The sequence below is a fragment of the Juglans regia genome, chromosome 15, assembly GCF_001411555.2.
Source record: "Juglans regia cultivar Chandler chromosome 15, Walnut 2.0, whole genome shotgun sequence".
Classification (NCBI taxonomy): Eukaryota; Viridiplantae; Streptophyta; class Magnoliopsida; order Fagales; family Juglandaceae; genus Juglans; species Juglans regia.
Window position 1 is genome coordinate 3148999 of NC_049915.1, and position 27471 is coordinate 3176469.

General features: G+C 36.1%; 3 protein-coding genes across 9 annotated transcripts; 2 read left to right on the plus strand and 1 right to left on the minus strand.

Annotated features, from left to right (window-relative positions):
- LOC109008886 (aminopeptidase M1-like) lies at window positions 1–7437 on the plus strand. The gene is made up of 19 exons (XM_018989156.2): window positions 1–384; window positions 541–686; window positions 1000–1102; window positions 1374–1560; window positions 1641–1734; window positions 1916–2069; window positions 2189–2293; window positions 2412–2528; window positions 2637–2750; window positions 3299–3481; window positions 3633–3915; window positions 3993–4114; window positions 4192–4289; window positions 4892–5069; window positions 5149–5263; window positions 5349–5416; window positions 5530–5604; window positions 6746–6823; window positions 6985–7437. The coding sequence occupies exons 1-19, from the start codon at window positions 85–87 to the stop codon at window positions 7162–7164; spliced, it is 2700 nt and encodes an 899-aa protein (XP_018844701.1). The 5' UTR covers window positions 1–84; the 3' UTR covers window positions 7165–7437.
- An 854-nt stretch (window positions 7438–8291) lies between these two features.
- On the minus strand, window positions 8292–13633 carry LOC109008885 (protein phosphatase 2C 50-like). 3 transcript variants are annotated; one of them, XM_035685898.1, is made up of 5 exons: window positions 11676–13633; window positions 11235–11552; window positions 10997–11102; window positions 8696–9032; window positions 8292–8574 (listed from the first exon to the last, which is right to left on the minus strand). In XM_035685898.1, exons 1-4 carry the CDS (start codon window positions 12555–12557, stop codon window positions 8698–8700), a joined length of 1641 nt encoding a protein of 546 aa, XP_035541791.1. In that variant the 5' UTR covers window positions 12558–13633; the 3' UTR covers window positions 8292–8574; window positions 8696–8697. The 3 variants fall into 3 exon arrangements, with proteins under 3 accessions (XP_035541791.1, XP_018844699.1, XP_018844698.1); XM_018989154.2 differs by having other exon boundaries at window positions 8292–9032; window positions 11676–12898; window positions 13333–13632; XM_018989153.2 differs by having other exon boundaries at window positions 8292–9032; window positions 11676–12898; window positions 13113–13632.
- An 8498-nt stretch (window positions 13634–22131) lies between these two features.
- Window positions 22132–26915, plus strand: LOC109008884 (RNA-binding protein 1-like). 5 transcript variants are annotated; one of them, XM_018989150.2, is made up of 7 exons: window positions 22132–22330; window positions 22504–22554; window positions 24068–24185; window positions 24264–24564; window positions 24907–24968; window positions 25795–25876; window positions 26433–26915. In XM_018989150.2, exons 2-7 carry the CDS (start codon window positions 22517–22519, stop codon window positions 26549–26551), a joined length of 720 nt encoding a protein of 239 aa, XP_018844695.1. In that variant the 5' UTR covers window positions 22132–22330; window positions 22504–22516; the 3' UTR covers window positions 26552–26915. The 5 variants fall into 5 exon arrangements, with proteins under 5 accessions (XP_018844695.1, XP_018844696.1, XP_018844694.1 ...); XM_018989151.2 differs by lacking the exon at window positions 22504–22554 and having other exon boundaries at window positions 24045–24185; window positions 26433–26914; XM_018989149.2 differs by lacking the exon at window positions 22504–22554 and having other exon boundaries at window positions 24064–24185; window positions 26433–26914.
- The last annotated feature ends 556 nt before the right edge of the window (window positions 26916–27471 follow it).

Consider the following 27471-nt stretch of genomic DNA (forward strand, 5'->3'; position numbering starts at 1 on the left):
CAACGATGTCGTTCATGGCCTTGAAGTCATGCACTTGCCATGGAAGACGTCTGATATAAGTTACCACCCATACGCCATAACTCCATGCTCCCTCGTCGCTCCTACCATCAGTCTCTCTTTGCTTATAGAGAAAAACCAGAGGAACAGAGTGCGCCGAAATTCCAAAGTATGGAGCAGTTCATTGGCCAACCTCGGCTCCCGAAATTCGCTGTCCCGAAACGCTACCACTTACGACTCAAACCGGACCTCACCGCCTGCAAATTCGACGGCTCCGTCTCCATCTACCTTGACATCGTCGGCCATACCCACTACATCGTCCTCAATGCCGCCGAACTTTCCGTCTATCCCGGCTCCGTGTCGTTCACCAACCAAAACGTTTCCAAGGTATCTTGTTCACTTCAGTTCTCGGTTTGGTTGCTGTGAACTGTTTCGACGTCTTAGAAACAATGGATACCATCAATTGCAGCCATTTTGATTCAAACCTTTTTTGTGCAATCAAGCGCACTGTCTTTTGTGCTGAATGAATAAAATTTTGGGCAGCTGTTGGAGCCTTCAGCAATTAATTTGGTTGAAGTCGACGAGATTTTGGTTTTGGAGTTCTCTGAGACCCTCCCGATTGGGATCGGGATTTTGAGTATCATGTTTGAAGGAACTTTGAGCGACAAAATGAAGGGGTTCTATAAAAGGTAGTGTTTAATGATTTAATTTCGTCGATGAGAGGATTAATCGAAATAATATATATAAAGATGATAACTTTTTATATGGACCAGGCTTTGGTGCAACATTTATTTTTCTCTGTTTGCTGTGACGACCAAGAGCAACCGCTAATCATGCCTGTGCTATCACAAACTCGTTAATTTAAAGCTCATTTAGAATCATTTATAAATTACAGTTTCATCTAGTAAATAGTGCCAGTGTGTGACTTAGTTGTAGGGAAAGAATGAAAAATTATAAGTTGGCATAGATACCATATATTTAAGTTGTTATTTTGTTTTCCAGTACATATGAGCATAATGGCGAGAAGAAGAATATGGCTGTTACACAGTTTGAACCAGCTGATGCTAGGCGATGCTTTCCGTGCTGGGATGAACCTGCTTTCAAGGTGTTGCGATCTCTCTCTCTCTCTCTCTCTCTCTGCTGATTGAAGATCTTGTACTTCTTTGCATCTGTTGCTGAAATGAAATCTTATTTTCTAAAACAATTCGTAATGCATCTGTCAAAAAGAACAAAAAAAAGAACTATCTTTTAGCTAGCTAGTGTTTTGGTTAAATACTTTTGGCATTGAAAATGGATATGCCTCGTTATGTTTCTAAGGATGCGTACAAAAGCTTATTTGATCCTTGTTTTCTGGCACTGGCTGTTACAACTTACAGGCTACATTCAAAATCACATTGGATGTGCCATCTGAACTGGTAGCACTTTCGAACATGCCAATTATTGAAGAAAAAGTGGATGGGCATCTGAAGGAAGTTTCATATCAAGAATCACCACTAATGTCTACCTATTTGGTGGCAGTTGTTGTTGGTTTTTTCGATTATGTGGAAGATCATACTTCTGATGGTAAAATCATACTCTGTGTGGATTTTCTTGTGGTAGAACAATTTATGTTCTTGATAGTGTAATCTTGCATCTCTATACAGGGGTCGTAGTTCGAGTATACTGTCAGGTTGGTAAGGCAAATCAAGGGAAATTTGCATTGAATGTTGCTGTCAGGACACTCGAATATTACAAAGAGTAAGTTTTACCATCAATCACCACCGAATTAATGATCGCTAGTCACAGCATTACAACTTTTTTAGCTGAACAACACATTTTTGGAGACTAGATTGGGCTGCTAGTGATCCCTTCAATTATTACCCACCAGTGCTTATGCTGCCTTGTCGGGAATTCTGTTTAACTATGTTAGTTTTGACAGATACTTTTCTGTACCTTACTCTCTTCCTAAATTGGATATGGTTGCAATCCCTGACTTTGCTGCTGGGGCAATGGAGAATTATGGTTTAGTTACATACCGAGAAACAGCTTTGCTCTACGATGATCAGCATTCTGCAGCTGCCAATAAGCAGAGGGTAATTTCATGCTTGATGCTTTTCTTTTTTTTAGGATTTACTTTGGCCAATTTAATATGAAGCTATTGGTTTAATCACAGTCCACAGAACAATTAACCATTACTTTTGCTACTGTAAAGGTCACAATTGTTGTAGCCCATGAACTGGCACACCAGTGGTTTGGCAATCTTGTAACGATGGAATGGTGGACTCATTTGTGGCTGAATGAGGGGTTCGCGACATGGGTGTGTTTCATGGGTCATATGTCTCATTACCATACCTAACTAAATGGCATACTTATATATATATTATATAACAACTTTACTTATAAAATAATTATATACCAATTATCATATTTTTCAGGTTAGCTATTTAGCAACTGATAGCTTGTTCCCAGAATGGAAAATATGGACTCAGTTTCTTGATGAATCGACTGAAGGCCTTAGGTTGGATGGGCTTGCAGAATCCCATCCCATTGAGGTAATTTTGCATGGGAAAAAGGTTTTTTTTTTTCCTGGGCATGAACTGCTTTAAGGAATTAGTCTTTTTCTTGTTTGATCATAGCTCAATTTAAGCATATTCTTTTAGGTGGAGATAAATCATGCTAGTGAGATAGATGAAATTTTTGATGCAATAAGTTACAGAAAAGGTGCATCTGTTATTCGGATGCTGCAAAGCTATCTTGGCGCTGAATGCTTCCAGGTTGGTCCTTCGGTTTGTTACTTGTATATGTTTCTTGTGCAAGTTAAGATATTTCTCTTGATTGAAAAAAGAACTCCTGTTCCATCTGTATCGATCAACCGTTTTTTGCAATTTATTGGATGAAGGCTTACTTGAGTTGTGTCTGATGGTGGTTGAGTTTGAATCATAAGATGGCATCTATGAATATCCATTTCATTATGTAATATGATGTCAATGTCTTTCTAAGAAGCTATTAATCGATTCTGATTAGGAGAGAGGGAAAGTATCTCCTTATTCTTTTTGCTTTCAGATGGCTTGGTAAGGAGATATAAGGTCGCAAAGAAGGTTTTTGATATCTGATAGCAATTGTAATTGTAGTTGATCAAATGATTATGTTATTGGAAACTAAGAAGCACAATATGGTTTGCTCATCTGTGGATATTTTGATGTAATTGTCTTCAGTTAATTATATATTTTTATTGCATCTGTAATTTTCTTCCTTTTTTTTTCCTTAATCGACAGTTTTGCTTCTTTTTTTCCCCGTTTTTCTGATTTGTTTATGCAATCAGAGGTCGCTTGCTTCATATATAGAAAGATTTGCATGCTTCAATGCAATGACAGAAGATTTGTGGGCTGCCCTTGAGGAGGGATCTGGTGAGCCTGTTAACACGTTAATGAATTCATGGACAAAGCAAAAAGGATACCCAGTTGTCTCTATCAGAGTCAAAGATCAGAAATTGATGTTTGAGCAGGTTTGTTGTTTCAGTGCTCTTTCGTGCATTTTCTCTTGAGATAATATATCTTAACTCAGATATATAGTCAGCTGTTATCATTTTGTACTATTCCAGTTAATGATATCTTTGAGAATTAACAGAGTTCTGACAAATAAATGCAATATGGCAGTCTCAATTTTTGTCAAGTGGCTCCTATGGGGATGGACAATGGATTGTCCCAATAACATTGTGCTGTGGCTCATACGAAGTGCACAAGAGTTTTCTACTACAAACAAAGTCTAGAACTCTTCATATCGAGGAATTCTTGAGTGATAAAAGTGATGCAGTCTCAGCTTGGATAAAACTTAATGTGGATCAGACTGGTTTCTATAGGGTGAAATATGATGATAACCTTGCGGCTAGACTCAGATATGCAATAGAGAACAAATACTTCACTGCAACAGACAGATTTGGTAATTTAGAAATTTGCACTCCTACTTGCTTATCCCACGGTAGAGAATAGCACTTAAACAACATTTTCCTTTAATAGGCATTCTGGATGATTCATTTGCCCTTTGTATGGCTCGCCAGCAATCTTTGACCTCGTTGCTTACCTTGATGGGTGCTTACAGGGAGGAACTTGATTATACAGTGCTGTCTAATTTGATTAGCGTAATGTTCACATCCTTGTATTTTCTAAGCTTGTTTCAGCATGCTTTTAATTCTAATTCTGGTCCCTCTATTCACAGATAAGTTATAAGGTTGCAAGAACTGTGGCTGATGCAGTCCCTGACTTACTGGACTACATTAATCGATTTTTTATTCGCCTTTTCCTCTATTCTTCAGAGTAAGTAATCAAGAATAAATAATTGAAAATTCTAATGTGATCCTTGTTTCTAAGCCACCAGGTTCTACTGTTCTTTTGACATTGATCTCTTTGAAGTCAGTTATTTTCCATTTGATTGTGAAAGCTCTGTGAGGTGTTAACTATCTGGTAATTTAAGGGACTGGAGCATACAAAAATACAATTCCTGAGATTCAGATTGTAAGATAATAATTTCGCTTAGATGATGAATTATAGTAATAAAAGATGCTTAAGATGCTATTATTGTTTAAGACTGCTGAGAAATACCCCCTCCCCCAAGAAAAATAATAGACACTCAAGTATTGTTTCCTTCCCCCTTTCAAGTTTGTAGGGAGTAGCTTACATAGTTTTAGTGCAAGATCTAAGATGTAGATGTTTCTAGCATTATGGAACAGGTAAGTTTGTCTATGTATCTTCTTTCTCTTCTTATTTGAAAATTCTTCACAAGCTAATAGTGAAGCTAATAGAAACCCAGTTTGTATTGTTGACTGAATCAATTAGCATTCTAGAACTTCCCTTGAGCAAAATGGGTCTGATTTCATTCTACTATTTATTTTTCCTTTTATGCTGGTCATTTTTTGCAGTAAGCTTGGTTGGGAGCCTAAGCAAGGCGAGAGCCATCTAGATGCAATGTTGAGAGGAGAGATTTTGACTGCCCTTGCTATGTTTGGACATGATCTGACACTAAATGAAGCAAGTAGGCGTTTTCATTCATTCCTAGATGATAGAAGTACGCCACTCCTCCCTCCTGACATAAGAAAGGTTGGTAAAAGCACTGGTCAATCACTAGTATTGCTTCATTTGCAATTCCTAGTGATTTTTACACGGACTTTGGTTGCAGGCAGCATATGTGGCTGTTATGCGAAGAGTCAGCACCTTTAACAGATTGGGTTGCGAATCTCTTCTCAGAGTGTACCGGGAGACTGATTTGAGCCAGGAGAAAATGCGCATTCTAAGTGATAACATATCATTATTTAAAATGATGCAGAAAATCTAAATCTGTCTAGTATATTGGAATCATGTATCCTTTTGTGTTTGTAGGTTCATTGGCATCTTCTCCAGATCCCAGCATAATTCTTGAAGTTCTCAACTTTTTGTTGTCTTCTGAGGTATCTGGGTTTTGTATAATTGTGGTGTTCAAAAGTTTTTCATACAAGTTGATAAATTATTGTCTGATGGAGCTTCGGTTGCCAATGCTGACTTTACTTTCTACTTGATATAGGTTCGTAGCCAAGATGCTGTTTTTGGACTCACTGTTAGTAGGGAAGGACGTGAAATGGCTTGGAAGTGGCTGAAGGTAATGCTCATCAGTAATCTAAATAGCAGAAAGCACATTGCAGAATGTTCATGCGCATGCACTATATTTGCTTGATACATTGATCAAAATTGTCCTCAAACAATTAGGATACTGGTCTGAGATCTTGCATGTCAATTTAAGTAAGAAAACGTAACTCAAGCAGACATGGTGAACTGGGTACTCACCTTCTTTCCTGAAAGCCATTGGCAGTGTGTTGCATCTGGTGCACTTGTTACTTATAGAGAGAGAGAGAGAGAGAGAGAGAGAGAGATGGGAACTGTGCATTAATCTGTTAGAGAAATGAGGTGGTAGTGTGACTTAATGCTCTGCTAGGAAAATTTGGAATTGCTTCCAAACTCCTCCCCTCATCGCTCCTTCCTTCCCTCGTTCAGGAAGAAAAAAGAAAAGAAAAGAAGATAAATCAGAAAGGCAACTTGTAGGCCTCAGACCTTTTCCTTGACTCCAAAGTAAGTTTTTTTAAGAGATGTTATGAACCTTTAAGAATGGTGTCGTCCACAGTTTTTGAATTTAAGACTTGAGTACTCATGAATCCAGTCCCATACGATTAATCAAAATAATCAGAAAAGTTAGTTCCAGAGAAGATGAAGTCATCTGTGGAAGTGGCAGGTGACTTTTAAGTCTTGCTTGCTTGAGGTAGACTGAACAAAATATCCGTCGAAGCTATAGGTTTTGTTATATATCTCAATTTTGATCATAAATATCAAGGTAATGCACATCTATATCTGAATCGCTAGGTATGGACAACTATTTTTACAACTTATTTTATATCCAGTCAATGTGAATGTCTTCATCAGAAATACTAACCCTTATGAGTTTCCTATCTGATTTGATTTATTCTACATAATCACCCTCCATTTAAAAAAAGGGCTGTGTATTTACCATTCATTACCTTTAAAGTAATCTTCATTAGTCAATCTCTTTTAGTGCCAGATGAATTGACAAGGAAGCCAACCAAGGTGCCCAACTTTTGTTCAGAAACTCCATGATGCCAGCCTATATACATTTTTTTAACCTTATTGTTGCTGCAATATTTATGTTTAACATGAAGGAAAAGGAAACTTGTTCTGATTCTTTATGGCTGAGCCCTTGCTAGAGTATTTTAAATATGATGTGAATACAGGATAACTGGGAGCATATTTCCCAAACCTGGGGTTCCGGATTTCTACTAACTCGTTTTGTCAGTGCTATTGTCTCACCAGTGAGTCTCTCTACCCCTTACTCTCTTTTTTTGTTACAAATGTAGTGCAGAAATTAGATTCAGCTACAGTTAAGGAGTTAGTGTTTATGCTTGGCATTTTACTCTCTTTATCGTTTTTTTTTTTTCCTTTTAAATATGGTTTGGTTATCCCACTTTCCCAGTTTGCTTCATTTGAGAAGGCCAAAGAAATAGAGGAGTTTTTTGCAAGCCGAAATAAGCCGACAATTGCTAGAACTTTGAAGCAGAGCATTGAAAGAGTTGAGATTAATGCAAATTGGGTGGAGAGTGTTCAGAATGAGGAACATCTGGCTGATGTTGTGATGGAACTGGCGCACAGGTAGAAAAAATAGTAGGAGACGTATGCTTGGCCTTTGTTCTCAACCAGGCAAGCCGATCAAATTTCACTGCTCTCATAGCTTAAAATCTGCCAGAACAGGGGTGGGCAATAATGAATCAGGACATCAGCAAACATTAGTCTATTAAAGATGGGTTGGGTTTGTTTCCAATAATGGCTTTTGCCTTTTTATTTTCCTTGCTTTTGTTTGTTTCTTGCATGGATGAAAGGGTGCTCCTCCCTCCTGTTTTTTATCCTGAATTTTATCATCTTTACTGAACTACTACGTCATTTGGTGTAATTAATGATGGTACATTCGAATAGAGTAGCTTTGCCTTTTTTGCAATAGAAAAATTATTCTCATAAACTACTATTCTACACTCCACACCTTATGAAAAACACATTCACATATTATGAAAAACACTTACACACGAAACACCCTATAAAAAAGCTATAAGTGTGAGGTGTAGAACTGAATAGTGACTGATACATAACATTCATCTTTACAGCATATGCAGAAACAACTACACCTCAGCCAGTACCTTTAACCAGTAGCAATGTTGCCAACCCAACCCATCTACTTTTTTAAGAAATATTTTAAGCTGTGATGATAATACATATTTTTATTAAATTTTTAAAAAAATTTAAGAAAACGGCATTAATATATATATATATATATTTTTATAGATAATCAAAAAGTTTTATTCATAGAAATAGACAAAACTCAAGTACACACGAAGTATACATGAGAATAACCTAATTAGAATTTACAATCGAAAATTGAAGATCATGAACATTTAGCCCATTACAAACAATAGCTCCCGCCCATCAGAACAAAGTGTTAAAAAAGAAAACTCTAAGCTCATCCATTGTTCTTTCACTTCAAAACTTCTATCATTTCTCTCCCGCCAAATGCACATTAATATTGGATTCTTAACTAATTTTAAAGTAGAAAAATTCTTCTCACCAGCTACTATTTACTACCCCACATCTCTTGTGAAAAAAAAAAAAAAAAAAAGCTGCAGGATGGGGTGGGGTTGTGTAGGAGTGAATAGTCACCTTCACTGATTCTTACCGCACCATAACCATCACCACCTCACAAAATAAGCAGAAAGTTTCGGCAAGGAAAATCTCTAAGGAGACCAAAACTCAATCTATTTCCCTGAATCTGCCAATTTCATTATAAAGTATCATGCAGTTGAAATAATAAGAAAGTAAATACCTCACAGACCTTTTTAACTCGGAGGCATAATGAATACACTTCGGCCACAACGAAAACATGGAATTGTCACCATCGACTGTCCTACAACAAGCTGCTAAGATTTACATAGCCAGAAATCGGCAGGGTGTGTACAACCAAGACTCTTTGAGACAGTGAAGAGTTCTTGAATCCTGGATGTTCTCTGGAAAATACAGACTGCTATTCTCGATAAGCAATAAAAGCCCAGGTGAAAAACATATGGGCAGAACTATACTGGATCATTTTTCAGATTGTACAAACATGGAGCAGACAGCTAATAGGAGGTTGGAGGTGTTACCATCATGTTTTGCTTTTGAACTTCCTTTGAGCTTTCAAATCTACTACGATCACACTAATGTTGTCCTTGCTTCCCTTTTGAATAGCACGGCTTGAGAGCAATTCTGCTGCTGCTTGAGCTGCGGGATCAATCCCTTCACCCCTTATAGTTGGAAGTGCAACCCCATTCTTCTTGTGCCACATAAGTATTCTTTTCCTAGCCAGATCGCACACCTCTTCATTTGTCATGACATCCCACAGCCCATCGCTAGCTAAAATAAGGCATTCATCATCTTTTGCCCGTGGAAGAAACATCACTTCCGGTTCCGGAATTATCCATGGTTTCAAATATCTGTCACCTGAAACCAACAAGCCAGGTCAGACAAAACGTTTCCCAGAAAATAAAAGTTCATACAAGCCTGTTGTATTAGAATGCATTCCTAGTGGCATGAAGTTCCTCACATAAGTCAGCAATAAGCAAATGCACAAAATGTGACAAAAGAACAGTGTGCTATACTGCCAATATTTTCCATTTGGAAAAGTCAATGGGCAGAATCCAAATAACTTTCCTAGCTTCACATTTCAATCACCCTTTTGCACTTACTTGCAGTTGAATTTAAATAAAATTACTCATGTATATGTCCTGTGTACTTGGCTATGCCAATTATTATGAATAAAACTTCTTGATTACCTATTAAAAGAAATATATTTGAATTTAAATCAAAGCGAAATTTTAGAAACCTTTTCATAAAATAGAGAACACCAAATAGTCATCCATTTGTATAATGTTCTAATGAGAGGATCCTTGACTTCTGCCACTCCCTTTTCACAGCTCTCAAAATTCCGATTGTTCTCTCTCCATAAGCACAACATCAAGCGCAACAGAGTAAACTTGAGATTTTCAACCATCCAAATCTCGAATACAAATCACATGGTGGAAGGTGTCATTTTACAAATCTGATCAACATAATAATTATCATCATACCAATACCAATACTTTTTACATTGCCACCACCATAGTCATTGCCACTTCCACAGCCACCGCCTATAACCAACACCATCATACTACTATTACCCAATCATTGCCATTGCCATCACCAACACCATCATCTTTGTTACTACAATAATACTCAAATTTATGATTTTGAAAATATTCCTTCAAACAATGGAAATTTCGATAACATAGCTGATAGTCTCATAAAACTTTTTTATCAAGTAAACTAAAAAAATTCTCTTACTTTACCAGCAGTTAACGAAAAACATTCTCATCAGCTTTAATTACATCATTTTTAAATTTTAAGAAGATTGTAAATTCTTCATCCAAATGATCTTAAAGAGTGTTTCCCAGGATGTTCTATTCTATTTACCGAAGCCTAGCAGATTTAGAACACTTTCCATACATATCAAAAGCAACCCACAAAAGAGTCGATGTGAAAGAACAGAGGTTCCATACACTTTCTAATTCTTTGACAAGGCATGTGAGAGCAGGCACCCTCAGGAGCGCAAGAACCAGAAACTAGTAATGAGAACTTAAAAGTTGCTTTCATACATAAACTGCTCAAATTTGGTCCTTTACATTTCCCATCACTCCTCTCCTTATACAAATAAATTTACGTCGAATTCAGCCTCTTCCAATCAGTATCCTAATTCAGCATCCATCTGAAGCTTACACCTCAAGGAGAGTCCCAAGAAACCATTTTGAAACTCCAGGGCATGCATCACGCCTTACACAAACTAGAGTATCCCCTTCCCACAAAAATAATGACAACCAGAGAAAATAGCGGGGGGTAACTTTTGTCACAACATTGCCATTACTCTTTCTTTTTAAGCATAAAATTGGGCATACCTTTATCATACTTATTTAAACAAAAAATTAACATAAATTGTTTGAGTCCTTTACTATTTCCGGAAGTCATTAACACCTCACAGACCTACCCTTATTTTACTACCTTAAACTATCAAGTAATATCAGGCAACAGCTCAAATACAGAGCAAATGCAATGCATTCATAAACACTCCAGGTTGGCATCCAAATTGCAAGTGCCACAGAATTGGTATGACCCCCAAAATTATTTCAATATAACACTGTCATATTGTGATGGGGTTGATCATCTATAACATGAAAATGAAAATTAGTGGACAGCATGGAGCCCTATACCAAAAGTCCAGGTGGTCCGAATATGCTGGTAGCCTTAGTAATACAAACTTGACTATAGCAATGTGCTCACAAAAGCAACCCCTTTCGAGGGGGTGACGTTTGGGAAAGTCAAAATCCAAAACATGCAAATGTAATGGCAAAAATTCATGGTGAAGAAGCACGCACCAATTGACCTTGACATTGCAAGAACTCCAAAAACACGATGCCCGTTCCACTGTATAACCTTGCCTCCAGCTGCCTCAATTCTTGCATATTCATCCTCTCGATTTGGCTGAGATAACATCAACAATAAAGTTATTAAATGGATATCAGTTATTATATGGATATCAGTTATTATATGGATATCAGTTTCCTATATCGATAATTACTACAGAAAGGCACATTTCTATTGGGGGCCTCTTACTTTGTGATCAACAGTCAATGCCACCGGTTCTTTCCCACGACATAAAACTGCTCTTGAGTCTCCGCAGTTTGCTACAATGATATGTGATGAACAAATAACTGCAACCACGGCAGTAGAACCAACAGTTTCTGGAGCAACAGGCTCAAGACTAGCTTTTCCTCCAACTTCATCGTCAACCTTAAGAAAACAATCCGTGAATGCTTTCTTCCACTGCTCTTGGCAGTTTGCCTTCGCAGTTCCATGAATTAACCCTTCCTTAACAAAATCTATCTCCTCGGTCAAAGTCACATGGATACGATCACGACAATAGTTTGCAACCTGAAAAAAGCAAGCACCTCATGAGACTAAATTACAAGTACGAAGACATTATATCATGATCCCACAGTAGCAAAAACAGTAGAAGAGACACCGAGTAAATGAAGAACATAAAATAAACGGTACCTGAGAGCCTCCATGGCCATCATAGACTCCAAAGAAATGAAGAGTCTGATGAGGTAAGCAATTAGTCATGCCATCATTTATCCTGTCGCCAATTAACATTTGAACAGGAATCTTCATAAAACGAGGTACAGCAGCAACTGCATCTTCCATCTCAGGTCTTCTTCCGCACATAGATATAACTCCCCAAAGAGGCACATAATCCACCTCAAAAACACTGCGGCCTGATGTTCCACTCGCCCTTCTTTCCAGAGGCAACTGAAGAACAACTCCAGATGGTTTCGGATTCGGATCCGACCCATCAACAATCACAGCAACAGGATCACTCACTATCTCTGTCCCATCAGTTGGTTCCTCTGAATCAGCGGCCTTGGCAACAACATCAACGCCGCATCCGTATAAGCTCTTCTCAATGTTTATGGAGCTCAGCGTTATCATATCAGAAGCCTCGAGACTCATGATGTCCTCTCCACACAAACTACTGCTCTCACTCCCCACCGAAAAAGAACAAGAGATATCTAGAATCTGATCACCCTCCAATGATAAGGAATCATCTTCCACACTTTCCGTGGCTGTAACGTCATCAGCAGCAGCAACCCAAATACTTCCTTTTTCAGATACGATAGCCACCAAGGAATCCTCTTTCAACGCCATAGCAGCTGCAATACTAACTTCATTTCCCAAATCACCAAAATTGCAATCCCCATCACCACCGGGAACCGTCTCAGCGGAAGCCTTAGTTACAGAATCAGATAGCAAACCCCCTTTTTTGTCCGCCATTAGCTTAAGTCTAGTGACGTCTAAGTGGGTAGCGATGGGTGGGTTATCACAGACCGAGTTACCTACTCTAAATGGTACCGCGACCGCCGGAGACATCTCCTCCATCAATATCCCTATCTAGGTAGCACAAAAAGTTACCTGTCATTTTTCAACTAATCCATTACCTCCCTTTCTGATTAAGAATGATCTAGGAATGTGAATGCTGGGTTTCAACGGAACATTTCCCATGCCTACGAAAATGAATTCAGACCAATAGAGGAAGGAAGTTCAGCTGTATCTTGGAGCCAAATGGATGTAAAAGTCAAATGGGTGGTCAGATCTGGTCAACAACAACGGATCCCAACTTCCATATGTGGAAGTGCCGACTTAAAACTGAAAGGCATAGAACTGTTCAAGCCTTATCAACTTTCTTATTCTCTGGACTCTTCTCTATCTAACCGCATCAACTAGAAACACCACAAAAAGAACTTTAATGGACACACAAAAACCAAAACCAAAAAACTAAAGAAAAAGGAGGGGGGGGGGACAACAGAATTAAATTAAATTTGAAACCAACCCAATATCCCCAACAAGAAAGAAAAAGGGAAAAGCGGGTCATGAGAAAGAAGCAAAGAAAGGCAGAGTCCCAAGAATCATAAGAAAACCCTAAAAAGATGGCACCTTTTTTTTCTTCTTCTCACAAATTACTTGGGTTTCCTACTTCCCTGGATCTGAGGCAACCCATCTCAGCCTCTCTCTCTCTCTGGGTTGCTTTCTCACTTATTTCTCTGTTCCAGAATTTCTCTGTTCCAGAGACTTTCTGGAAGCCCAGTACTGAATCAACGAAAAGGCAAAAAAAAATCAAGGAAAAGGATATTAAAAGAAAGGGTCGGTTGCTCACCACAGAAAACTAACCATACTAATGATACTATCAACGGAAGACTTCATTTTCTTTATATTCTTTTTTTGGTGTTGAAACATGGAAAGAGCAAGAAAGGGAGTGGCAAAGATAGAGAATAAAACATTAGAAAATTGCATACTTTGTAGAAAAGCAAATTGAAAAAAGAAAAAGGCAAATAGAGACAGTGAGTGCTGCGTGAGTGAGAGGGATGGATGCCATGGACAGATGTCAACTCCAGAACAGCATCTTAAAGCATCTCCACCACCCATCGCCCATGGCTCCCTCCCTCTTTCCATTCTCCATCCAATCCCAAACTCCCATCACCCAAAAGCGACTTTTCCTACGCCTACATGACAGTATAATTCTAGTTGGATTATACGTAACCGTATAATTCAGACCAAAGGAATACTTTGTTGTTTATTTTCATAATTTTTTTCAATTCATTTCATTTTATTTAATAATTATAATTTTTTTAAATTTCTATATACAATAAAATAAATAATTTAATTTTTTTCAATTATAAAACAAAATTAATTTTAAAAATATATATTTTAATAATATTTTATTTAATTTTTAATTTTAATTTTAATTTTAATTTAACTCATCTCATCTTATCCTACCTAATTCTCGTTTTTAAAAACAAACTGACAAATTAGGCCTAGCTCTCTGTCTTCGTCTAATTCTGACTATGAGCGTACCTTTGGAAAGAATTATGTGTAAAAATCACTTTTTTACATACATTATTAGTAGTATTCACGTCAATTTAGTTCATTCACGTCAATTTAGTTGAGTTGACTAAAATCGAATGGGCCTAGAGCCTAGAATTTAGAGTGGGGATTGGAATTAACATCTCTATTTTGATATTATGAAGTAATTTAGATTTAGAGATGAATTAAAATAATTTATGAATAATAAAATAAAAATTAAATTATTTATTATATTTTATGTGACAATTTAAAAAAATTATTTTAAAATTTTAAAAAATTGAATTATTTATTATATTTTATATAAAAATTTAAAAAAATTATAATGATGAGATGAGATGAGATGAGTTGAAATGAATTGAGATGAGTTACGAATACAAACGAGACATAAGTATCATGCAATTGTATTAAAAAAAAGTAAGATTTATTATTCAAAAATTAAATTTTTTTATGTAAATTTTATATTTATTTATTTTTTTTAAATAACTATGTGACACTTATATACTCACAATAATAACTATCGTTTTTTTTTTATATTATCTATATTTATTATTTATTTTAAAATTTTACATTAATAAAAAAAATTTAATTATTTATATTACATTCTTATCAATTTTGACAATCGATAATGCCGATAGCAGTTTTTTAAAAAAAAAAAAATCCTTTTTATTCAAGTTAGGTGAATGTATTTTATTTATGATGAAAGAAAGCTACATTTAACTCACATCATAAACTCTTCTGACCATATATGTTATCTTAAACCGTATTTCGTAGTTTTTGTTAGATAAGCTGGAAAATTCTTATTGCAGTCCCCGAATGGGGACTGCAATACAGTCCTTTAATGAAACGCAGCGTTTCATTAAAGGAAATGAAACACTACGTTTCATTACAGGGAACAAATCAGGTCCGAACCTGATGAAATCAAAAGAATGAGGACATAGCCCTCTTGCGCCCAGTGAAGTCAATACCAGTCCCCCCTTGCGCCGAGATGAAATCGTATCCCATACCCAGATGAAATCGCCATCGCCATCGCCGTCGTCGTCGCCCAGTGAAGTCAAAATCGCAGTCAAGTTTTGATGGATGGACTAATTATTTTCACAAAAATAACAAAATAAATTTGGAGACGAAGGAAGCCAAGAAGGAAGAAAGACGAGGATGAAATGTGACAGTGGACTAGGAAATGAAGCTGTTTAGTAGAACAATGGAGCTGTGATTTACGTCAATGGCGACAGTGGACTAGGAAAGAGGCTTTGTAGATTGCTCATTTCGGTCAATCCTCTTTCTTATTCTTATTATTTTCTCTATTCCTAATTTGATTCTCCGGAGTAATGATGTTCGGTTCCTTAAGGTATGGAATAGTTTGGTTCTGAAGGTGGTTTATTTTTCCATTGCCTTGTGTTCTTCTTCCTCTTGTTCCTCTTCTTCTTCTGCTGGCTCTTCCTTCACAAACCCATCTTCATTAGACAAGTCCAGGAGCTCATTCACAAAAAAATCGTTGCAACCCACGCCATTTTGCCCATTTCCAGGCGACAAATCCTGGAAAACCAACTGTGGGGTCGATTTCACCGTCATTTCCTTCCTAGAACTGGTCTTCAACGCAGCTTCCACGCATTCCATTTCCGTTTCTGCCTACAAACCACACACACAGAGAAAATCCAAATCATTTATAAAAACCAAAAAAGAAACGACTTTATCAGAAAAAACCCAAAACTTTCTTCCAGTTTCCCATCCTAGAAACCGTACCTGAATACAAGGATACTTTGAGAAAGGAACAGAGGTGATGGTACTGGTTGCAGAGGTGGGAGGGATGGAGCAACTGAATGTATGGTGGAATTGCGAGAAAAGGGGGTGGGGAGAAGAAAGAGGGGGTAATGTAGTCAATTCAAGATTAAAAATGGGGACAATTTAGTCCTTTCATATACTGGGTCTGCAATACAGTCCTCTAAAGAGGACTGTATATAGCACGGCTCTTGTTAGATATATTTTGTTTAGAAAATTGAATCTATTTCTTGGATATAAATTAAGAATAGTGCTACTTTGACACCTAATACGTTTTAATATTTTTCTTTTCTTAATAATTAAGAAAATGACTATTAATGTATTGATATTTTTTATATATTTTTTAAAAAATATTTTAAAATAATAAAAAATAGAAATAAAAAATTTGAAAAAAAATAAAAAGTTGATTTTATTCTAACAATAACTTACAGTGGACAGATATGAGCAGCAAAGTAGCACCGCTCATAAACTAAATCCTAAACTCTAACATCTCCTATTTCCTGCGAGACCCATCAATACATGATTTCACCTACTGAAAAAGGAAGTTTATAATTTTAACTCGAAGATGGAATATAGAATAGAGTCAAACGTTGGAATTCAATACCATTTCTATAACAATGTTTGATCTTTCCCATATTTCTACATGCTCTTGTCAATACAAATAAAAAGAAAAAGGTGAAGTATAATGATGCCAAAAAGAAAAGGATAAAAAAGAAAGAAAATGATAATTGAATCTATAAAAGTGATTGATTGACTTTATTTTTTTTTAATGTTTAAAGACATATAAAAAATGATTAAAAAATAAAAAATAAATAAAATAAGTGCAAATGCACTTATTGATTGAATTCTTCGATAGAATTATCGATTTCTGTAACAGTACCTAAAAAAGAAAGAAGGCAATATATATTATGATTTTGAGAGTTAAAAATTTAACTAAATTAATATTCAACAGTCCTAATTTCGTAATGCTATTTTATACATCCTAAAAATAAACGATAAATAATTCATGCCATCCATTAAAATAAGGATGATGATGCGTTGAAAATGACTCAATAAAGAAATGAAATTGGATAGATTTGAAGACTCTTATGTTATTCACTACATACTTATTTTTTTTTTAACTTCTCTTCAATCATTTGTTGAGTGTTGTAGATAAATATAAGAAAAGTGGAATCGTTCAATCCATCGGATATATTGAGAGTACTTCCCAAATCAAGATTTCTTAAAATGGTCGAATTATACATAAAACAAGCTTCATAGGTTCGATGATTCCTACCTTCTTTTTTTTTTTTTTTTTAGCCAATGAAATCCTACTTTTCACACCCACAATCATCACTTTAAAACACTCTGCGTAGAACTTGAAAAAAAAAATATAATGATATCCTCTCAAAAAATTAAATAAGTTAGAAATATAATAATTAAAAGATAAATTATATTTATAGTTTTAAAGTATACAAGCTCCACACTCTCCCTTTTAAAAGAATGGATAAATTTGAGACCAACATAAAAAAATAATTTTTTTTAATAGTAAACTCTAATTTTTTTCAAATAGAATACGCGGAACTTGCATATTCTAAAATTGTATTTAACATTATTCTAAAGGTCTGTTTAGATTCAGAGTTGATTTCAACTCATTTCATCTTATTTAATTATTATAATTTTTCTAAATCTATACACAAAATATAATAAATAATTCAATTTTTTCAAATCTCAAAATAATAAAAATATTAAAAAATAATATTTTAATAATATTTTATTCAATTTTCAATTTTTATCTCAACTCACTATCTAAATTTCATCTAATTAAAAATTGAGAGGAAGGAAATGTCCTCTCCCCCGCCGATGACAAGCTTACAAGCCCTAATGAAGCCACATAGAGTGAGAAAAGGCCGCATCACAAGGGGAGGTGGTTTCGCCCCGCCCCGCCCCCTCTCTTGCAACGGGTTGGCTGGATGCGCCTCCTTTGTGTGGTGAGGCTATCCAAAAAAGAAAAGAAAAAATCGAAAACATTTATTCATAATATTTTCCATTCATTTATGCATGCAAACGATTGGGAAAACATTTATTTATCAATGAAGGCAGACAAACATTGCAACTAACCATCCTTCTCATCCAAATTATGATTCCAATCAAGAAGAGGATCTTCGAGGCCTTGAAACATCCTCGTATGCTAGATTTCACACCTAGAGCAATGAGAATACAAAGAGGGCATGCATATTATAATTTTAACACCTCAAGAGCCATATATCTCGAGACAACATATTTCAATAGCTCGTTTCTTCCGACATAATATATCTCAATACCCAGTTTGTCTAGGCTTAGACACAAGTAATAGTGAATAACGTCTTTTACAAGTCTATTGAATTTCTTCCTAACTTGGCATCAATTAAAATTTCATAAGTTTCAACTACCACTAGTGAATGTTTAGACATAAATTAGATAAATAATAAAATCTACCTATTTAATTTCATCGGTTTAAACTTTTGAGATAAGTAGTGATTTTACATAATTATATTATAATAAAGTCTTAAGTTCGAATCCTGAAACTATAATTGCTAAGAGGAAGTTTGTTCCATGCGTGAGTGAGAGTATTAAAACATAAATATAAATAATAAAATCTACGTATTTTCATCAGTTTAAGCTTTAGAAGTAAGTAAACCACTGCCAACTTAGGCGGCCAGACATATATTCCGCAAAGTACCCAATTGTCTACTACCATTCCAATCAATTCAAAATTACATTTAGATATAACAAAAAAATAATGACAAATATATCTATAAAAATACGATGAGGAAGTTCAAGACATCACACCGATTGTATAAAACATCGGTTTTTTACAGCAATGAAATATGACTTATAAAAATTATTTGCATTTAAAAGGATTTGAAACATTGTAAAAATTATCCTATTTGTTTTTTTACTTTTGTGTTATAATACGTGTTGGTTTTGAGAAGACTGTAAGAGACTCTCATCCCACTGAACTTATGTCTTGTATCCGTTAATTTTATCTATCAATACTTACTTGCCGATAATAATAATAATAAAACCAAACAAATTGCCACTTGAACAACCCCTACGATGAACATCATTAAATTGGTGCACGACAAAAGTGATTTGAAAATAGAAGAAATGACAAAAGGCTAATTTGTCAAAATTAACTTAATAGTCACGGTGTTGTTCGTGGTCATGTCCATCCAAAGGAAGCATGAAACCTTATTTTCTCTGTAAAGTGGACATAGCAATGCGAGTGCACCACCTTTAGACTAGTCCAATGGGCATTATTTTGGCCATGATTGGGCCCAAACCATACTGTTGGGTTGGTTCCATGTCATTGTTGCACTCATTGTCATGCCCTTGTGGTCAAAACCTAAGTGCTTCTAGATCCTAAATTCCTAATGCCCATTGAGCCATCAATAACGATTGTAGCATGCACCAGTTTCATTTCTCATAGAAATGATGTTCTTCTATATTTCTGTTGTTGGTACAAAACTCATTAAATATTGTCCCCCACACAAGTTAGAAAAAAGGGCCAGCAATTCATTTGACCTACTTGACTGCCCAACCTAGCCAATCCAATGGGGAAGACTCGTTGAACAAACTATTCCTGGCTGAAAAAGCATCAACTTTCTATCCACCGAAACGTGAAGTATTACATTGACATGAAAAGGGATTGGGTTTCCGACTGGAATTCGGGTTTGCTCTATCCTCTTTCGAGTTGGACGATCGTGGCTTCAGCAGCCTAAGTTCTCTCTTGGTTTTGCCTCAAAGCAACTTGCGGCCCAACTCGGCCCTCTCTCGAGTTTGTCTTGGGATGATCCACAACCTTACTAAATCCTCCCTCGAGTTTATCTCGAAACGATTGCAGCCTCAATAGCCTAAACCTCCCCCCCCCCCCCTCCCTCGAGTTTGCCTTGGGCCGAATACTGCCCTAGCAGCTCTAGTCTTCCATTAAGTTTGCCTTGAAGCGACTTGCAGCCAGTCCAGTCCTCCCTCGAGTTTGCCTCAGGACGGCCCGTGGAATTGCCTAACCCTCCCTCAAGTTTGCCTCGAGATGATCGGGAATTTAGTAGCTCGAGTCCCCAAGTTTATCTCGAGACAACTTGTAACTACTTGGAGCTCTTACTCAAAAAATGACCAGTAAAGACTTATGAAAATCAGGAGGTAAGTCCCTTTAGTGTCCCAAGCCAGTTGCCAATGTCTAGTCCTTGTGTCCCCCAAGGATTTAGGAAGACCAAGGGTACGTCCCTCTAGGGTCTCAAGTCGGCCATGAGCACCTCATTCCCATTACCTACAAGAACCAGTGAAGCCCTTTACACCTAGCGTAAATCATGGACACCAAGAATTAAGGTATTTGGCGTTATCAAGAGTGAGTCTTCTGGAGGTCATCCCTCCCTCGAAGACTCCTCAAAAGTTTAGCACCGTTAAAGGCCCGCCCTTCGAGTCGCATTCTCAGGAGCTCTAAGATTACCATCCTCACAGAAGATGCAAGGTTGGCCCAATGCATATGACTCAAAGAAGCCAGAGGGAATGTGGTGAGAACGTAAGCAGTAGGAAATGGCAAATCACAAAATCAAAGAATGGAGAGGAAAAGATAAAAACGACAAGTGAGAGCGAGAGCAAGTTTGAGATTCTTGAAAACATCCTAGCAAGACAAGTCAACCATTAGAATCAAAGTTCCTATTGGGGCTAAAATGAGTTGTTGGGGCTAAAATGAGTTCATATATTAAGCCTACCAAAGACTCATGGAAGATTAAAGCCCACTAAGATAAGATGAAAGGGAGAAATGGAGAAAGAGAGGGTATGACAATGACAAGACTTGATCAGACATAAAGGAAATATGAGACATCAAGTCGAAAGACATGACATAAAGTATGAGAAAAGGACTTGAAGAAGGAGGAGAGGCAATAGAAGTGGGGCTTTGTAAGAGTTGGGATGACTTTGGAGGAAGAAAGGGGCAGAAGGCCCTCAACAATTATTCAGAAAGAACTTCATAAGCCGTGGACATAGGCCTTATTGTTGAACCATATAAATCATTATCTTATTTATTTATAGTCAATTATCATTAACCAAGCCATGAATGATCATTCCAAGCTCACCACCACCAAGAATCATCATGTGAGATGAGAGGGTGACCTGACCATATTCTTGGCATTCATGTATTAACAAACATGATCATAATGACATTCTTACTTTTCAAAATGTTTGTCAAGAAAGATCTAGTTGTTCTGTCTAATAATCATTAAGTGCTTAAATAAATGACATCCAAGCACAATCCAGATGTGAACATACTATATTGACAAATCAATTTAACTTGCGTTTTGTACCATAATTAAACTTCAATTTGGTCTCGAAAACAGCAGTTAGCAAGGTTGGTGTATTTTTTAGATATGTTCTACAAGGACAACATCAGCATAAAAAGCTTGGAACATTTTGGTCTTGTTTAATTAAAATAAAACAGTTTGACAGATCTCAGATCCTCACTCATTTGTTTCAAAATTATATGAAGAAAATTTGGACATAAAATAGACTATAAAATGAATAAACAAGAGAGTCCAATTCAATGACAGGTTACATTTAGATGTTAAGGTGATCTTAAATGATCTGTGAATAGTACGATATGACTCACTTTATATATTTATATTTCTCATCTAATTCTAAACTATAGACTTAGGATAAAAGCTCTAAGAGATGGATGCAATCATGAAAAAGTGAAAATATTATTTATTTGTTGATGTGTCATGCATCTCGATATTCTACACCACTAATGTGTTTTAGTGCGTCGAAATATAAACTTGGAAATAAATTTTTATTTTTATTTTTCCCATTGCAGAAATAAATGAAGTAGCATGAAGTTCAAGGATAATGAACTGCATGCACAAAAAAAAAAAAAAAAAAAAGTAAAGCTTGAGATAAAATGATAAAAGAAAACTATTACAGATATAAATATATTATATAAAATAAATTAATAAATTTATGTGATTTTATAGATCTATTAGATTTATTTTATATTAAAAATAATTTTATAATCTAATGTACTATATTAAATCACATCAATTTATAAATTTATTTTTATATAATTTTTTTATGACTAAAATATTTTTCAATGATAAAATAACTAAGTGAGTATAGGGTAAAATTCGATAATAGTTTTATCCGATAAATACTTATTTATGTCTTTTTGAGTTTAAATTTAGAAGTTTAAAAATTGCTTTTTAACAGTTTAAAAGCACTTTTTGAAGAAAAAATAATAATAAATTTGATAAATTTATAGAAAAAATTCTAGTTCATAGTCCAACCCCCAAACGTACCGCTAAATTAGTAACACAACCTGAACGGTAACCATTGGTGGCGGAGAGATTCGTGTCCATCACACTACGTCGTTTAAAGTGGGAACTGAAGGACATAGTGAAAAATCTCTGGGGTTTTAGGCCAAGCGCGAAGGAGTAGCTGAAGCTGATCGATCATAGAAGTCATGGCGGATCCCTACTACAGATACAGTGCCGCTGCAGACAGAGGTAACCTGCTGCGACCTAACCCTAATCTCACTGATTCGGAATTTCATAATGTCCAACCATCGTTAAACTCCTTGAAAAAGATGGGATAATTCTCTCTCACTTTGTTTGGCTTAAAAGAAAATTCGAACTAAGGAAAGAAAAAGGAATTCTAACTAATTCGATTATGTAGTCAGGTTTTTATTTTATATGCACCCAGAAACAAGTGTAGAAAAGAGCACTGCATGGTAAGTTTCTTCTATTTTCTCAAATTTAGTGATACTCCAGGAGTTATAAGTTCCATTTTTACATTTGGATGCGAACCCTGCCACGGCTGCAACACTGTTTATCATGGATATCCCGTAATGAAGTAAAACTGCATAACCATGCATTTTTAAGTGCATTATTGTTCAAATTTGAAGGAAGTATTTTTTTTTTTTTAATTATTATAAGTAAGAAGATATTTTATTGATATAAAGTTAGGCATAACCCAAGTACAAGGAGGTATACATGTGATTACACCTATTTAGGAACTAGAAATGGTTACAAGGAAATCATGGAAACTGAAACCATTTGAATCTAAAGCAATAGCCCACATAAATAAAGTCTTCCAAATAAAAAACTCTTACACTCTTCCAATGAGTGCTCACGATCCTCGAAATTTCTATCATTTCTTTCTCTCCAGATGCACCAAAAAATACAAATGGGAGCCATCTTCCACATAGCTGCAATCTGTGGTGCCCCCATGATCCCTCTCCAGTTAGCTAGTAGTTCAACCACCATTCTCGGCATAACCCATGCTAATCCCACTTCGCTGAAAAAATAATTTCATATTGCCCTTACAAACTCATAATGTAGAAGTAGATGATCCACTGTTTCACCACTATTTCTGCACATACAACACCAGCCAACACCAGTCACCACTGTTTCAAAAGTCAGTATCTTCCCAAAAGCTGCTGTCCAAGCAAAAAAAAAGCAGCCTTTGTAGGTGCTTTACTCCGCTAAATGTTCTTCCAAGGAAAGTGATTCCTACCTTGGGCAGTAAGAGTCTCATAAAAGGACTGTACAGAAAATTTGCCTTCCCTGGAAGGCCGCCACTCCAATTTATCCTTCGTTGTAACACTAGGACTGATGTTGTATAGCAAGTTAAGGGACTCCACCATGACTCCTACTTCCCAATCATGGGCCTCCCGAATTAAACTAACATTCCATTGCTGTGCACCATTATTAATATCCCTAAAGTCGGCCACCACAACATCTTGTTCCCTCACAATTCTGAAAATAGAGGGGTAGATATCCTTAAGAGCCATGTCTCCAACCCAAACGTCATGCCAAAAACTGATTCTATTGCCATCCCCCATATGCAGCCTAGTGTTGCTAGAGAAAGACCACCAACCTTTCCGAATATGCTTCCATAACCCCACCCTGTATGCCCCCCTAACTTCACTAGAGCACCAACCCCACCTTATACTCCCATACTTAGTATCAATCACCATCTTCCATAAGGCTTCCCTCACATAATTATATCTGCATAGCCACTTCCCGAGAAGAGCCTTATTGAAGGCCCTCACATTACGAACCCCCAATCCACCACCCCTCAAGGGAGAGCACACGTTGTCCCACCCAACTAAATGGAATTTAGACTCTTCTGATGTTGGATTCATATAAGTTTATGTTGTTTTCATGATAAATGTTCTTTTGCCATTCATATATCAAATATTCAATTATCATAACACAGATTGCTGTGGTTATAATAGCCAGTGTTCCGAGGCCCAGCTTTCCCGACTACTTGTCATCTGAAGCACCGCCATTGGGATCTCATCCTTTATTGGGCTCTACAGTTATGATTGGTGCTTCTCCTGGTTTCATGCATAATAATGTAAGAACTTCAGAGCAAGGTTTATAGATGTTGTATCTATAGTGCATGCAACTAAGACATGTGACATGTGACTTGCAGATAAATCCATTGCAACCAAGTGCATATCGCTTTGATGGCATTTCAGGTTTTGGATCTTCTCCAGATCCTGGTCTTGGTGGTGTAACAGCAGGGGCTAGCATTAGGCACTATCCATCTCCTCTTGAGAATCTAAACCAAAGACGGGATGTTGGGCCAGGAATTAGTCCTGATGTTCTTGACATGAGCAATGAAATACCGAACTCTTCGAAAAAAGCCGATGGTCTCCCAGTTTCAGCTAGGGAACCAAACTTTCTGTTTGTTGATAAACTCCCAACTGACTGTACCAGAAGAGAAGTGGGCCGTATCCTTTCCCTTTTGCGTTGTGTTTGCCTGTAGCATGCTTATTTATGTGATATCTTGTGTTGCTTTGTGCTACATTGAACTATTACAACAGAAGGGAATCCAGGTACTGCTCGAAAATGAGATTTTTTCCTTATCTTATTATGATCTTTTAACGGCATGGATTTTTATTCATCATGCGGCACAACTGTTTGCAGATGAAAGAAATGTGCCTTCTTTTGATTAGCAGAGAAAAATAGGAACCTGCCTTCAAATGTTACGGAAATTTAACTGAATGTTCCTGAAGATTTTATAAGTTTATCACTTTCTGCTATCATGTTTAACCTTGACTTATAATAAAAAGATCTTTTCCGTCCATTTATTGGCTATAAAGATGTTAAAGTTGTGCACAGGGAGGCCAGACGGGTAAGTCTATAAGTAAATCTTTTTTTTTCTCCTTCAAATTTTTTCCCGAGTCTTGAAGAGGAGGAAGCTTTTGATCATGTGCGTGAAAAACAATGTCAACTTGCTGTTCTTGTTAGTGCATTGATGAAACTAGGAGTTACTTATTGATTCCTGTGATCATCTTCTGTTGTGAATACCTGTATGCATGTGTTAGAGGGAGAGAGACATTGTGACTTATTTTTTTACTTTGTGAGAAGTTCTACTCCTTGAAAAGGAAATGAAGTTCTAGACTTTGCGACTTTGCATCATTTGGTTTATGTGCTGGTGCCTGCCTAATTAATTGCAGAAATACACTCAAAAGAGAGAATCCAATAAAGTGTTCGTGGAGATGGTTTGTTCAGAATATGATTTCAATTGCCCAGAAAAAAAGGAGATTTCATTCGCTCTGAAACCACCAAGTTTCCCTTAATTCCAGTCAAGTAAATCCACAAATAGTTCCAGCAAGGAATATGTTATTTATTTCTCAAGTTCCTGAGAAAAATTTCTGCACCTTAGAAAATGAATGAAGATCTAACTAGAGCTTTCTGATTGGTTTTTTAGTTTTGCTAATTTGGCCTATCTGGGCCTCTGTCACAATTATCAAATTTCATAACTGTCAGGTTTCAACTAAGTTCTTCATGGATCAACTGTCCTTGTATATACCCAAGCAGTCTATCATTATTTTCCTTTCAGGGGCATGTGGCTATGGCTGCTACGCGTTTTCAAAATAAAATGTTTGCGTGATATGCTATTTTGATTTTTTTTTCCCCACCTGTAACCAGTCATTTGACAAATAAGTAAACTGCAGAGTGGAGATAAGGCTAGGGTTTTGTGCTTTGTGGAGTTCGTTGATTCTAGGTGTGCTCGGATTGCTATGGAAGCTCTTCAAGGTAAATTCTGAATCATAATTTATTATTATTTGTGGGGATAATGCTTTCCTTTTGTAGGTTTAGTGAATAATGGAACAAGGAAACAGAGCATGACTTTGTTATATAAGCCAGTGATTTCATCAGCAGCTTCCATTTTCTTACATGTCAAATTGCTCAGACATTAAAATTTAGAAAAAATGCACTTTACCCCATCAAACCACCACTCATGTTACAATATGACCACCACATACCAAAGTTATCACTTTGCTGGTTTCCCCATCTTCTTCTTTGATAAGTACACCATCTTAAAACTTACTCCATCGTTAGTTAGGATCTGACTATCTAAATGAAGGAAAAATAGGTGATATTATACAATCTTAATGCTTGGATCTTAAAAGACTGGGTGGATTGAGGGGGCAAAGTGTAATTTTCTGTGAAATTTATATTAAGTTACAAATACATTTAGCTTAGAAATCAGTACATTCCATTTACATTCCCTGCAAATGTTTAATCATTAGAAAAAAGGTCACCAGTGAGTGCTTCACTTATCGTGCTGTAAAATGTGGGATTTCCTTAGGTTACAGGTTTGATGACAAGAAACCTGAGTCCCCTGCCTTGAAGATCCAATTTGCACATTTTCCATTCCGTCCACCATCTGAACCATCTGATCACGATGAGAAACAAAGTGGGTCCTAGACTGACCAGGAGGACATGACCGAGATGACAGAACACTACATGGAAGATGTGCCTTTCCATTCTGAACTGTGTAGATGAGCTATTACAGCAATAGGTACAGAATTCTGTTGGATAAAGACGGTTCTAGCCAAGCAACCTTTTGTCATTTGTCATGTGAATGCATATTTGGTGGTTGAATTTTCATTACCATTTGTACTGATGCTACAACATTGTAGTCAAATAAAGAAGTAAGCTCAGTACTGCTAAATATTTGACAATTTTACATATGAAAAACTTAATTAATTCCACCTTTTTTGAGGAATTAATTCAGTGTGTTTTATAGTTGCAGTTTTATTATAGTGTGCCACGAATTGGGGAGGTTGACATAAATACTCTTATTGATGAGGCATTATCTATCAATTATTTGATCAGTTCTTGTTTTTTAAAATAATAATTAAGTAATTAATTTATAATTACACGTTATTGTAGTAAAATAGAAATGAAATGATGATGATGTAGCATATAGAATTCTTTCATGAAAACTGCCTAAACTAGCCACAAAAATAAAAGACTAAACAGGTTGCATGATTAATATTATTGACTAGCTCATGAAAAAGGAAATTCATCAGCCTACAGTTAGTTCATAAGAAGTGCCATTTCCCCAAAATGTTCCCAGCAATCAATTTTCCAAACACTTTCTTAGGAATGTATGTGGCATGAGATGAGATAAGAAATACGTGAATAATAGTGAAATAATTTATAAATAATAATTAAATAGTTTGAGTTATGATATTTTATTGAGTTTTAAAAAATGAGAGAAAAAATTGAATAAAAGTATTATAAAATTAAAATATTGTTAGAATATATTTTTTTAATATTATTTTTATTTTAAAATTTAAAAATATTGTATGGTTTTTTGTATTTTGTTTAGAATTTTAAAA